At 33.3% G+C, this 15,806-nt stretch overlaps 1 protein-coding gene across 1 annotated transcript; it reads left to right on the top strand.

Moving 5' to 3' along the window:
* Positions 1-1,727: 1,727 nt before the first annotated feature.
* Positions 1,728-14,804, top strand: zgc:110239 (uncharacterized protein LOC550326 homolog). The gene is made up of 11 exons (XM_056480016.1): positions 1,728-1,922; positions 2,285-2,344; positions 4,160-4,252; positions 5,759-5,931; positions 6,050-6,299; positions 6,391-6,586; positions 7,754-7,947; positions 8,032-8,123; positions 9,587-9,748; positions 11,524-11,713; positions 14,471-14,804. The coding sequence occupies exons 1-11, from the start codon at positions 1,877-1,879 to the stop codon at positions 14,656-14,658; spliced, it is 1,644 nt and encodes a 547-aa protein (XP_056335991.1). The 5' UTR covers positions 1,728-1,876; the 3' UTR covers positions 14,659-14,804.
* Positions 14,805-15,806: the final 1,002 nt, after the last annotated feature.

The following is a 15,806-nucleotide window of genomic DNA, read 5'->3' as shown; positions in this document are numbered from 1 at the left end:
AGAATGATTGTCAGGACTTTTCATCTTGATGACACTGACACCTTCATTGACATCAGTACTTGCTTTTGAGGAATGAGCTCTCCATTTTGAGCAAGTGACACTCTTTTGCAGGTTATCAGCTAGGTTTTGTAGTTTGTACTAATTGTTTTGAGAAATGCATTAACTGCTGTGCAAATGTAAATAGTGTTGGGAGAAATGCACCAAAGCCACTGAGAAAAACTGTAAGACTATTAAAGTATTGGGCATGTGTCCGAATCTTTCTTTTTCAATACTGAGCTGCTTTCTGAGATTGAAAATGATTGTTTAAATTATTAAGAATAGGAATCATTTGCTTGTCAAGGAAAGTATGTTTGCAACCATTTCATTACTGATTGAGTTTATTTTATTTAGTTTTATTTTATTTAAACAATAATGAACATAACTTCATAACAAAATTTATATATCCGTTTTTGTTTGTCTGTTTGTTTGTGGTTTGACAATTTCGTCACACATAAAGCTTTCTACAAACAGGTTCAATAAGAAAAAAAATATCTTTTGAGTAAAACAGTAAGACACAGACAGACAGAGATAGATAGATAGATAGATAGATAGATAGATAGATAGATAGATAGATAGATAGGTAGGTAGGTAGGTAGGTAGGTAGGTAGATAGATAGATAGATAGATAGATAGATAGATAGATAGATAGATAGATAGATTATCATTTTTCACTGCAGTCATCTCATGTTTCAAGTCTTCTCAGTTACTTCAAATCTCGCATTTCACATGTAAGAGATTAAATCTTTCTCGCTTCTCCTTTCTCATATTAGATTTTGTGTGTGTGTGTGTGTGTGTGTGTGCGTGCGTGTGTGTGTGTGTGTAATACAACATTAACTTCTTGTTTTTATTTTGTTTTTTTTTATAACATTTTAACAGTACAAAAATATATATGCCAGGGGGTAAGCATAAATAAAATACTAATATACAAAATGCACATATGCAATAATCAAATAAATACATAAATACATTGTAGAGTTCACAAAGTTTTAAAGTGCGTAGGGCTTACTTATTTAGAGTCTCTGAAACTACTAATATATAAGCATAATTCAGTCATCAATATCTTAAAACTCGGGTTCTTATTAGTAAATTTTCATTTATGAATGTAAAATTTTGTTTGCAAAATAATTAAATAAGTTAAATAAAAACTAGGTTACACAGCAAAGCCAAAAATAACATTTTCCCACAACAATGAAAGAGGTTCAGAACACTGTAATTTGTTATTAATACATTTTTGCACCTCACTCCATAAGTAGACTGAATATGGACAATGCCAAAATAAGTGTCAAGTAGATTCCTCATATTCATAACAAAAAATACAATTCACATCAATCCCACTTTTAAATGTTTGTAAATAATGTTTTGCTGGCTAAAATCTGTGGAGTAGTTTATAGGGTATTTCTTTAATTTTACTTCTAACATGATATTTCTGTGGTAACAGCCACAATTTTTCCAGCAAATCAGTTGATCCTTTAATAAAAACATACAATAAGATTGAATATAAGGTACAGTAATGATTTCTCTTAAGGAAAAGGCTCAATATTACTCTTGGTATATATAGTAAAACTTTAACTTCTTGTTAGTACCTGTCAGCGTTTTCAATTACCGCCATTAAGCTGATAAAGGGAGAAAACAGCTGACTGCAGTCATGTGACAGCAATAGACCATCATATGACTTTAATTCAGTCCCTCCTTCTGCTGTTTTATAGGAACTTGGCGCGTTTGCGTCCTCCGTGGCGGAAACATCTAGATTGTCTTTTTTTTTTTCGGGACTTTCTATTGTACAGATGAATGTTTATTAGCATCTGTAGCGGTTGACTGACTGTCTGGCTTCTGTAGACATGTGGTTTCTCCTAGCTGGATTCGTGCTTCTGTCGTGTGCTGCAGGTAAAGTGTTGTTGTTGATGTACAGGAAGAAAACAAACGCATATGACCGACGGTCTCGTGATTTGTGTGCTGCATTTCCTGTGATATTTTCAACGTTAAATATGTTGAGGAGGCATAGAAATGCATATTTAGACCTATTATAATTACATATTCGAAGTTGTTTAGTAAATATAGTACTCTCAGCAGTGAATATTAAACCACACTGAACTGAACTTCAACTCTGAAAACTGGACTGACACTGTTTCAATTCACTATAATCTTCTATGTGAAGCTGCTTTGACACGATCTATATTGTAAAAGCGCTATAGAAATAAAGATGAATTGAATTTGTGCATAAATAAGAGCTTTTCTTTCCTTCTCAGATGCCACACCGGTTGCAGACCGGACAGTTCCTGAGTTTGGAAAGACTTATCATGTCAAAGGTACATTTCTGGCTAACAGAATATCCCGTTATATGTTGTGGTAAAGTTGGTTTTATAATTGCATTTTCGTTAAGTGACAACTTGTGACATGCTCCCTATATTGTTTACCATAGTGCTTTAAATATTCGGCCTGAAATCACAAAGTGAATTAGAAACAACATTAGCACAATTATTTGACTGAACAGTGTTGTACTTTGATCAGTGCCTGCCCTGTACATTTGGGGGCCCAAAGCAGAATAATTTTGGGGCCCTACCTTGCTCTAAACAGTATTCCCATTGCAAACCGGCCCACAATGATTATATTGCCTTACTATCAATGAAACCGAAAAGTAAAGCTTGATTTTTATTTATTTATTTATTTATTTATTTATTTTTTTTTTTTTTTATTATTATTATTATTATTTTTTTTTTTTTAATTCTTAATATCTGTCCAGATAATTTGGACATTTTAAAACAGCACTGTTTTTGTCAACTAGCAGCTTCAAATAATGAACGATTAAGCAATCTTTAAAAAAGGGACCAACCTTACTTTACAGCCTTTTAGAGTGTTTAAAACATATTCAATTAATTTGGCAAACAGATTGAAGATTCTATAAAACATTCTAAGTTGAGTTTCTTTATAAATTCTTAACGCAAAAAACCTTGCAATGCACCGACATTGAACAATAATTAACCAAAAGTGGAAATGCATTACTTAGTAATAAAATATACATTCTGAACTCATAAAAACAACAAAACAATTAACATTAATGCAAAGATTGATCCATAAATAATAAAATCAATAAGCAAATAATATAAATATGAAAAATATTAATATAAAAAACATATAAGAAAAAGGGAAGCAACAAATAGTGGGTTATTGTTAATACCCTAACACAAAATGTATTTTCTTCAGTCTTGTTCCCTGCTCCTTATTTGAGATGCAGGGTTCAGAGCTTATAATAAACTATGAGTAATTCAATTATGACATAACTTTTATAAACATGTCTCAAGAAAAAAATATTACCAGTGTGCATAATATTGCCTATTTTCTATAAATGTGCTACTAGATTATGTACTTAATATCATCATTAGCACTTAAAAGTGATGCTAAAAATGATTTTGAGCTCGTCTCTTCTGTCGTCATTTTCCCCCACAGTTTTTCTTTAGAATTAAAAATAACGTTTGTTTTGTTTTATTTTTACGGTCAAATTTCTAAAAAAAAAAAAAAAAGTCAGGCATATAAATGGAACCGGCAATGAAGCAAAGGCCATGGCAGTGTCTATGCAAGGATTCACGTTCTTGAGTTGACTGGTCACTCTTGCAGGTTACCTTGGAAGAACAAACTCAAACTGCGAGAACACAGAATGCATATGACAAATGAGATGCTGCAAGCTTCCTGTTGATCTTCCTGATGACCTTCACACGAAAACCATTTCAACTTAAATAAAATTGCGAATTATTTATTTTTGTTTTGTTTCTCAGTGAAAATGAAAATTTAAGCACTAAAGCACTGTCAATGAAGATAAATGTAAAATGCAAATAAAAATGATTTCAGCAAGGAAGCGACACACATCATTAGTCGGTTGTGGGGGGCCCTTAGTAGCGGCGGGGCCCTAAGCAGCTGCTTAGTTCGCTTATAGGGAGGGCCGGCTATGCCTTTGATATTCAGTGGCTGCTAATATGATTTCACTATTTAATATTAGCAAAAAATACTTTTCTGAAAGTATATTGTTAAGGACCGACTTTCCAAATGTGTGAACATAAAACCAACTTTACCTCAGTCCAGTGGATTGTACGTACTTTAAAATTACATATTCCTCTTTTATGTACTAGGTTTGCTTTCTTTGCCTTATGCTGAGATAAAGGAGCCATTTGAAGCTTGGTACGACCTGACGGGGAAAAGAAGTCGAATCGATTATTATCATGGTCAGTTATCATGGGAGTATTAAAAGGAAAACAGTGAAAATAAAACCTACTACAGTAACCTTTTGCAAATACTATAGTGTTTTTGAACCATACTGTAGTAAAGGATTTAAATTAATCTGTTGTGGTGATTTCAATAGTTGCTGTGGTTAGGCATGGGACGATAACCTGTTTTAAGGTTTAGTGTGGTTTGGAAAAGTCAAGGTTTTAAAACAACAAACATTTTATACCGTTCTTAAGGTGTATATATAAAGGTTTTTTATGTGCTATTAAAAAAATCTGTTTTTTGTAAACTAATAAACCTAGCAGAAGTCATGTTTACTGATCCAAAATATTATAAATGTGAATTGTAAAGTGAAATGCTGTATATTTTGTTCAAATGGGAAAAATATGTTTTTTATTAAGACATTTAAAAAAATAACTTTATTTTAAAGCAGTAATCATCACAATATCTTAAAACGTTTATTATACAATTATTTTTATCAAAGGTTATCATACCTTCACAAACTTATCCCGGCCCATGCTTAGCTGTGGTACTAAAAATATAATAGTAATATAAACGCAAACATTTTTTTTCCATGTTTTGTGCACTTTTTTTTTTGCAGGTTTTCTACAACTATAAGGTATATTATTATACAGTTTACTGTAGTGAAACTATAGTATGCTACAGTTATGCAGTTTATCAGTTCACTGTAGTTAAAAGGATAGTTCACCAAAAGTAAAAACGTACTCCCCCTCGAGTGGTTATATGCCTTTATGAGTTTCTTTATTCTGTTGAACAGAAAATATTTTAGTTTTTATATATATTTCTTTATTTTACAAAAGCTGAAAACCTGTAACCATTGGCTTCCACAGGAGGAAACACAAATACTGTGGAAGTCTATGGTTATGGCTCTCTTCAAAATATCTTCCTTTGTGTTCAACAAAAGAAACTTAAACAAGTGGAACACGAGAAGGCGACAGAATATAATTATTATTTTTTTTTTTTTGGTGAACACTTCCTTTAATAAAACATGCTGTAGCACGTCATGATTTTGCCAAGTATGATGTGATCCTGGATTAACCTCTATGTTGATCCTGGATCATCACTTGTGTTCAAAAAATGTAATGCAAATCTATTCCCTACCCCTAAACCCAACCATTACTGTAAATTATTCCCAAAATCAGAGGGGAATAATAGTTGGATGACAATTATTTGGAAGTGCATAAAACTAAAGCGCCTAAACTATAAGCCTGAACTTAACATAAACAGTAAACATATCCCTTAATTCTGATTGGCTGATTGGAATGTTGTTCCAGGATCAACATAGATTTTAATCCAGGAACATGTCCTACTTGGTGAAATCAGATTGGTGTTAGGCTGTAGTATTAATCAAGTGTCGTAAATGATATAATATACAGTATAATCGAGTTTACTCTAGTAGTATGGTTCAAAAACATATAAATTACTATGGTATTTTTTTCATGTGGTGATAAAAATATGCAGTTTCTCCTAATTGATCTACACAGGTCAAGTTTGCACTTTCTTCATTGGAAATGACTTGGACTATGGTGCCGTTTACAAGATCACACCTGTCACCACTGAGACCGAATTCAACACTATGAAGTGTTTTCAGCTTAACGGCACCAAGGATGAACCAATAATTCCTCAGATAGCACTGCCTGATGTGCAAGGCTTTGAAGTATGTCTGATAGATAAAATAAAAATTCAGTGTCATCATTTATTCAAATATGAGCGACTTCCTATTGTGGATCAGATCAATAACATCATAAGTGTTTATAAAATTGTTTGTCTTGCAGTTTGAGAAGATTGAATATTACGCAGGCGTTCTGTGTGAGGTCTGGAAAAATGTCACAACGGTTGGTCATAAGAAAAACACATACCGTCTGTGGGTCACACGTCCAGAGGGAATTGATTCTTCAGCCATGCCACACCACTATGAGATGATGGGCTTCAATACTCTTTTGGGCTCCCACTATGATAAATATATTGTTGATTACAGCGACTTCAGCTCTCAGGTTGATGCAAACATTTTTAAACTACCTGGAGGTAAGTTCTTAAATCACATTTGGTGACGTGGCATTTTTTCTGCTGCTTAAATTAAATCAGTAATTAATTGTTTCACTTTTTTTGTTTTTAGGTATGTCATGTGGTGACTTTCCTGGTCCTGGTGTAGAGCATCGTTTATTAGCCAATCCCATTCAAGATTTTGTAGAAACCTCCCCGGTTAGCCACGCCCACCGTATGTTTGGCCACTATAAGGAGAAGTTTAATCGTCAATATGACAATGAGAAGGAGCACGAGGAGCGTGAGCACAACTTTGTGCATAATATTCGGTGAGGAAAAAACAAACAGATGTGTTGATGTAATAAAACTTGAGGAAATTCTATAAATATTACAAATATATAATTTTTTTTGTCAAATAAGTTTTATTTGGTCATTGAATAGACTTCAAATAAGCACAAGTTCCAGGATAGATTTTCTGAAATGCTCAAAAATTTACACAAAAACAAACAAGCAAATAAAAAGAACACCTAGCCTTTAAGTATACAGTGATAATCAAAACAACAGTATATTGATTGCTTTATATATATTTTAGGCACAACATGCATCCTCTGAAGCCATGATTATTATATAATGACCTTTTCATTTTTAAAAATTTATATGCATTATTTAAATTAAGTTGACTTAAATTTTATTATTCACATTTTTATTTTAATTGAAGTTTTTTTTTATTTATTTTTTTTATTAAATGCAAACTGTTCAAAATGGTGGTGTTATATATTTTTTGTTGTTTTCCCAAAAGTATTTTTATTGAACATGTTAGATATGAAACATACAGTACAAATAGCTTTTCACAACAAACAAACCCAAACCAGTTGCACACATACACACATTTAGGTCCTATAAAATATATAAATAATATTAAGATAAAATACAAATAAATAAATAATAATAAGTAAAACTTTATAAATAAATAAATAAATAAATAAGGAAAGAAAAAGGGGGAATAAAATAACATGGAAAGGCTCTACTCCTCTAAAATGACTGAGGGGTCCATCTTTTTTGTGATCTAAAACGGATTTATTTTTTGTTTAATATTTCTTGGAAAGGCAAGTTTAACTCTTCAAGTGGTGTTTCGTATGAATGGCATTTAGCCTTTAAATAAATTTTATTCAAATGTGTGTGTGTGTGTGTGTGTGTGTGTGTGTGTGTGTGTGTGTGTGTGTGGTGGTTGTTTTTATTATATATATATATATATATATATATATATATATATATATATATATATATATATATATATATATATATATATATATATATATATATATATATATAAATAAAATGTGAGTGTTTATAATAAAAATACACGGTTTCCAATACGCCAAATACCTTTAAACGAAATGAGAACTTGAAGCCATATTAAAGTACTCTATTAGCAAACAAGAGTTTTATGAATTTCTTTTTTTTTTTTTTTTTTTTTTTTTTTCCTTCTTCTTCAGATATGTGCACTCTATGAACAGAGCTGGCCTTTCATTCTCGCTCTCCGTCAATCACTTGGCCGATCGCTCGCAGAAAGAGCTGTCAATGATGAGAGGATGTCAAAGGACTCCGAAGGTTCACAGAAAAGCCCAGCCTTTCCCCTCGGAAATCCGGTCTATAGCCACACCAAACTCCGTAGACTGGAGACTGTACGGTGTGTAATGTTTAAAGTTGTATGTGTCCTCTTTCTATGCAGTGTTTTTAGAAGTGATTGAGTTTACATGTTGGGTATTTTTAGGCGCTGTGACGCCAGTGAAAGACCAGGCTGTGTGTGGATCCTGCTGGAGCTTTGCCACCACTGGAACACTAGAGGGAGCACTTTTCCTGAAGGTAAAACGACAAGATTCTGATTCTTTGTCACAGTACTATGTACTGACTACTGAGTATACTGAAATTGGCGGAAGAATATATAATATGACAAAATTTGAAATATAAAGAGCATTGATCCAATAATACACAGTGACAGAATGTGAAGTGAACGTGTTGAATACAGTATTGCACAAAATATGGATAAGAATTAGAGTTAGGGCTGCACAATATTGGAAAAATATAACATTGAATTTTTTTTATCCTGCGATGATTTTTATATATATATATATATATTGCGATTTGAATACAATATCACTTAAATTAGTTGAATAACTATTTAAAAATAATTTTATTTCAGATAAAGGGCAGTGCAAATAATATTATAAATCTTCAAGCATAGATGAATTCAATAAAGAAAAATATACAAATCATTTATTTAATAAAGCATTTTACTGTTTTTTGAGGGGTCAGACTGTATACAGTAATTGAATAATCATATGTAAAATAATAGTGCATAGTCTTCTTTATAAACAGTTCAATAAAATCAATTGTTTTTAATTTGTCAGTGGTACAAACGGTACAATTTCTTATGTCTTTATGATTTTAAAATCCTCACACAGTCACAGGCCTTAAACACTTGTGAAATATTAATAAACATGGCTCAACACTGCATATATCCTGCGATTTATTGTGGCTGAAACTATATAATGTGCAGTCCTAGTTAGAGTGTGATGGGATGTGAACATGTTAACTATATGATATAATATATTATTATGATGTACACCGGCTGCAGACTGACTGGGTGGCAGAGTAAGTTTCGGGTAAACAAATCTAATGAATGCAAACTGGTTAAGATCAGGTTGACCATCAAGCATGAATTATACTGCAGCCATTACTACTACTCTTGTGGACACATTTAGGCACAAAAGTGTGAATCCACTTTATTATTTATTTATTTGATTTAAACAAATGTCACATCACTCTCTTTGGGGAAAATAATCTATCAATATGTGTTTTTAAAATGTCTTTAAATGTGTATTTACCTATAAAAGTTCCAGTTAATAATGCTTTTAATTTTAGTATTTGACATTCATTTCCTATGGGACAAATTCAGTTGAACTTGAACAGGACTTAACTTTGTTGAATCAAGTCCTCTTTTTTTTTTGTGTGTTTGCTCACTCAACTTATAAAACTTACGAAAAGGCATATTCATGAACCACTCCAATAAAAGAAAAAATTAATTTATTTTGCCTCTCATTTTCAGGTGGATATTTATGCAAAACAATATTATAGGTAGATTTTTGCAATGTCCAATTGAATGGCTTTTTAAAAAATATTTAATAGTTATGTTTCCATCACTCTAGCTGTTTTACACAGATATTTACAAATGTACTGTATGGATTAAAATGTTGTTTTCAGCTTAATCAAAATCACAACTTTGCATGGATGCGTAGTTGTAAATCAGATCTGTCTTTCTCTTTCAGACGGGACAGCTGACGTCACTGTCCCAGCAGATGCTGGTGGACTGCACTTGGGGATTTGGCAATAATGGTTGTGATGGAGGAGAGGAATGGAGAGCTTTTGAGTGGATCATGAAACATGGTGGCATTTCTACAGCTGAGAGCTATGGAGCATACATGGGCATGGTGTGTGAACGTACCCCTCACAATGCCAGGTCCACACTACACAATAACAAACTGACAAAGACTTACAGACCTCAAAACCAATAACTTGTTTGTTTGATAAAGGAACACTCCTCTTTTAAAGTAGGCTCATTTTACAGCTCCGCTAGGGTTAAACTGTTTGGTTTTACTATTTTTGAAACAAGTCAGCCAATCTCCGGGTCTGTGGGAGCATGTTTAGCTTGGCATAATTCATTGAGTCTGATTAGATCATTAGCATCTCACTCAAATGACCAAAGAGTTTCAACTATTTTCCTATTTAAAGACCTCAGTAGTTGTATCGTGTAGGAAGACTGATGGAAAATATAAAGTTGCATTTTCTAGGCTGATGACTAGGAACTATACCCTTGTAATATTGAATGAACATTGCTGCTGTACCATGGCTGCAGTAGGCACAATATTAGATTAGATTAGATTCAACTTTATTGTCATTACACGTGTACAAGTACAAGGCAACGAAATGCAGTTTAGGTCTAACCAGCCATGCAATAGCAGCAAGTGCAGGATACAGGTATAAGTTCATTCACTCATTTTCTTTTCAGCTTAGTCCCTTTATTAATCTGGGGTCGCCACAGTGGAATGAACCGCCATCTTATCCAGCATTTGTTTTATGCAGCGGATGCCCTTCCAGTTGCAACCCATCACTGGGAAACACATACACACTTATTCACACACACATACACAACGGACAATTTAGCCTACCCAATTCACCTGTACCGCATGTCTTTGGACTGTGGGGGAAACCGGAGCACCCAAAGGAAACCCACGCTAAAGCTGCGGTCACACTGGGCTTTTCCTCCTATAGACTTCCATTCATACTCGCGCGAATGCGTCAGACCGTAAACGCAAGGTCATGCGTCAAGTTTCGCAGGTTGCTGCGGTGCAAAGTTCAAGCTTGGTGAACTCTGACCTGCGAAATCGCATCACTTGACTGCATGAGACCAATCGAGGATCAAAACATGACCTCTCTGGACAGAAATTTAAAACATGGAGCAATCGCTCGCTTTTTTTAATGTCTAATCATCTTGTTTAATCCTGCCCGTTTCGCAGCACCGTACCACAGAATTTCGCACACACAAACTCCAGTGTGACCGCATCTTCACACAGGGAGAACATGCAAACTCCCCACAGAAACACGAACCAGCGACCTTGCTGTGAGGCGACAGCACTACCTACTGCGCCACTGCGTCGCCCAGGTATAAGTTATAAAGTGCAATTATAGAAAAGCAATGGTGATTATTTACAGATGGATGTACAATGAACATTATATACAGGTTGTATTAGCTATGAATAGATTTACAATAAATGAATATATGTACAGGATACTATTAATAATCAGAAGTGTGCAGATAGATAAACATAATTACAAATGTCCATGTGCAGTGGGTATGTACAGTTCAAGCAAATGAATCAGTGCAATGAGTATGTGCAATTATTAAATGTGCAAATATTAAATAGTGCAGTGATTGTGAGGAGTATTAATTAGAGGAGAGTGGGGGGTGTATTAAGGGGGCAAAAGAGTCAGTGAGGTGCAGAGTTCAAAAGGGAGACAGCTCTGGGGGAAAAAGCTGTACCGCACCACCTGAGATATTTCTGAATCGTCTCTCTTAAACGTCTCTCTGATTGCAGGTTTTTCATGCATAGCGTAATATCATTATTCCTGCCCAGTGAAATTGTATTATTTTTTACATTTGGATCCATTGCACACTGATGGTTGTAAATGTCATTGTGTGTTTCAGAATGGTTTGTGTCATTACGATAAGTCCTCCATGGTTGCTCAGTTGACTGGTTACACTAACGTGACCAGTGGTGATATTCCAGCACTGAAGGCTGCGATCTTTAAATTCGGGCCTGTAGCAGTGAGCATCGACGCCGCACACCGATCTTTCGCCTTCTACAGCAATGGAGTCTACTATGAACCACAGTGCAGTAAGTCTTCATTAAGACATTCTAATGTGTCACACTTAAACACAGATGGTCCTCATTATAGACCGTTTCAATGTGGTCAGGTCATTGACCCATGAACATTTTCCTGCTTATCAAACAATTTCATAACTGTAACAAGAGGCAATTCAATCATAAGTTAATGTTAACCGCTAGCATAACATTTTTTATCAATATGTGGCTCTTTTAGGATTCTCGGAAACTATAGAAATTAAAAATGTGAGAGGAAATGTGCTGAGACCATTGTTTTTGTTTACATCCCTTAAAATAGTATATAGCGCATTGCGATTGATTTTCTTTGGTCGTATGTATTGTATGTGTTTTGAATAATTTCATTAATTAAGTCATGGATTTGTCGTTCTGCTTCATTGATTCGTCGTTATGCTTTATTGATTTATCTGTTTCGCTTATTGAATGATTTGTTCCACTTCATTTATTTGTTCCGCTTCACTGATTTATCGTTATGCTGTATTGATTGATTTTGTTCTGCTTGATTTTGTTTCCCCTTCATTGATTCGTCGTTATGCTTTATTGATTGATTTTGTTCTGCTTGATTGATTTTGTTCCGCTTCATTGATTCGTCGTTATGCTTTATTGATTGATTTGTTCCACTTCATTGATTCGTCGTTATGCTTTATTGATTGATTTGTTCCGCTTCATTGATTCGTCGTTATACTTTATTGATTGATTTGTTCCTCTTAATTGATTTGTCGTTATGCTGTATTGATTTTGTTCTGCTTGATTGATTTTGTTCCGCTTCATTGATTTGTCGTTATGCTTTACTAATTGATTTGTTCCTCTTAATTGATTTTGTTCCGCTTCATTGATTCGTCGTTATGCTTTATTGATTGATTTGTTCCGCTTGATTGATTTGTTCCGTTCCGCTTCATTGATTCGTCGTTATGCTTTATTGATTTGATTTTGTTCCGCTTGATTGACGAATCAATGAAGCGGAAGAAATCAATCAATAAAGCATCACGACGAATCAATGAAGCGGAAGAAATCACTTCAATGATTTGTCGTTCTGCTTCATTGATCAGTTACACTTCATTGATTCGTCGTTATGCTTCCCTGATTGATTTGTTCCACTTCATTGATTTGTCATTCTGCTTCATTGATTGATTTGTTCCACTTCATTGATTTGTCATTCTGCTTCATTGATTGATTTGTTTCCACTTCACTGATTTGTCATTCTGCTTCATTGATTGATTTGTTCCACTTCACTGATTTGTCATTCTGCTTCCCTGATTGATTTGTTCCACTTCATTGATTCGTCACACTGCTTCATTGATTGATTTGTTCCACTTCATTGATTTGTCGTTCTGCTTCATTGATTTGTTTCGTTACACTTCTTTGATTTGTCGTTACACTTTTATTGATTTGTTCCACCAACTTCATTGATCTGTTCCAGCAAACTGGTTATGGTCAGGTTAATCCTCAAGCATAAATATACTTTAGAACTTAATTCTTCCCTTGTAAATGCATTTCAGCACTAGTCTTGGATGACCTTTCATCCAAGGTCAGCTTGAACCCACTATCAGTTTATGTATTTTAAATATTTTTTTTAACTGTGTATGCATCTCTAAAAGTGCCAATTAAATGCTTATTTCTCATTAATTTACTATTGGACAAATTAAGTTGGACTTAACTTTGTTGAATCAGTCCTTTTTTTTGTAAACTTATGAAACCCAAGTATTGAACGACTCATAATAGAAAATATAATAAAAGAAAATGACATTTCAGGTGGATGTTTATGTAATACAATGTGCTGCTTTGTTTTAGGTAGTTTTTAGCAATGTCCAATTGAATGGCTTTTTATTTTTATACACATATACATACACATTTTTTTCCCCTTCCACCCACTTCATTGATTCATTGCTCCACTTCATTGATTTGTCATTCTGCTTCATTGATTTGTTCTGTTCCACTTCATTGATCCGTTTCACTTCATTGATTCGTTGCTCCACTTCATTGATTTGTCATTCTGCTTCATTGATTTGTTCTGTTCCACTTCATTGATCCGTTTCACTTCATTGATTCGTCGCTCCACTTCATTGATTCATCGTTACACTTCATTGATTTGTTCCACCCACTTCATTTATTTGTCATTAAACTTGATTCTGTTCTGATTCGTTGAATCATTCCAGTTCAGAAAAGGGATTATGTACATGGAATGCAATAAATGCAAGTCATAACTGTCATATATAAATGCCTAATCTGACCTTAAATTTAAAGTATGTAAATAATTTTTATATATGAAATTTTTAAATGACAAAAAATGTACTAATGTATGAGTACTAGTTTTTTTTTTTTTTTTACAAAAAGGAAGCTTTTTAATATTATTTAGATTTTTGAATATCCCATCCCAAGATATATATATAACAAAATGAAATTTGGCATTTTGTTAAAAGATGATTCATGCCTATAATATATTTTTTACCATGATTTACAGAATACATTAAATTGCATTTAAAAGATTAACTATCTGTGAGCAATATGTTTTTAATAATTAGAAATTAGGTCATTTAATCTGAGCACATTCTTTTTCAAATTTAAAGTTTGAGCATTTAATTTTTACAAGATTTAATTTTAATTAAGAAATAAGTGAAATATGCTGCACAGTTACAAATGAAGACTAGTATGCATACATGGTTTAAAGCACATCAGTGTCTTTTTTATTTATTTTTTTTAGATTAATATATTGTAAAAACCAACAATGTATGTTTCCCTCTGCATCCACAGAAAATGGGATAAATGACTTGGATCATGCCGTGCTGGCAGTCGGTTATGGGATAATGAACAACGAGTCCTACTGGTTAGTGAAGAACTCCTGGTCCTCTTACTGGGGCAATGATGGTTATATTCTGATGTCCATGAAAGACAACAACTGCGGTGTGGCTACTGATGCCATTTATGCCACATTAGCCTAACACACACACAAACAAAACACACTCACACGAGCCTAAAGAAGAATTGCTATTGTCAGTTTTATTGCAGATTTTGAATGCTGGACAATTGATCACAGTTTTATTGTTTCTTTTTGAATGTCAATAAATGGAAATTCTTAATAACAAAATCCTTGTTCATTAGAAAAAAACCCTCAAATTTCATCATGGAGCAAAATAACACATGGCATTTGTGTTCACAGGCAATGATTAGCAACTAGCAGACCTACAGTAGTGGATCGTTATTGCTCATTTTTAATGTCAAGCTTGTTTTAAAGACTAAAGTAATTCATTTAAAAGTGGCACCAATGATTAAACTTTATCACAATGAAAGACTTTGACCTTCACAAGATTTGCAAATCATAAACATCTAGTAAAAGCCTTTAGATTCTAATAACCATGCAGCATGTTTAGTTTATTTTTTTGTTTAAAGGGACAGTGTTTTTTTTATAACATAAATTAGTTAGTTTTTTTTAATTAAAGACAAAATAGTGAAATTAAAAACTCAAATTGATATAACAGTATTTTTACAAACCCTTTTGACTTTAACTGGACAAAATGCTATTTTGAAGATCCATTTCTGATTTAAATGCAGTTCTGCAACCATTAAAATTCATCAAAAGTCCAAATAATTAAACCAAATCAGGAATTAACGTCTCCTATCTGGTTGCAGCAGTTATCAGGCTTTACCTTTTGAATATTGACTTTACATATCTGCCTGTTTCTCATGCAAAAGTATCATATGGATTCATAATTAATATTTCAATATCTATACAAAACAAAGGTTATGCCCTTAGTTACATGAATGCAAAGGGGTTCAGATAAAACAGGGTGTAATTTTAGGTGAACTATCCCTTTAAATCCTGATTCACATCTCACCTGACAGAAACCAATATATACTTCATTGATTTTGCTCAGATCAGTGTGTTATTGATTAAAAGTGTTTAATTGGTGTTTGTTGGCTTGCAGAAAAGTCTAAGAAGCGATCTGCTTTAATATGGAGATTATCAGTATGGTTAGTCAGTATGGTGTGAATTGGTCTTAAAGGGATAGTTCACCCCCCCAAAAAAAAGAAAATTCATCATCTTTTAGGTCACACTTTACAATAAGGTTTCATTAATATATTTACAAGT

Source organism: Danio aesculapii, chromosome 19 (assembly GCF_903798145.1).
Source record: "Danio aesculapii chromosome 19, fDanAes4.1, whole genome shotgun sequence".
In the NCBI taxonomy this organism is placed as follows: domain Eukaryota; kingdom Metazoa; phylum Chordata; class Actinopteri; order Cypriniformes; family Danionidae; genus Danio; species Danio aesculapii.
This window is presented reverse-complemented; position numbering and strand designations above follow the sequence as displayed.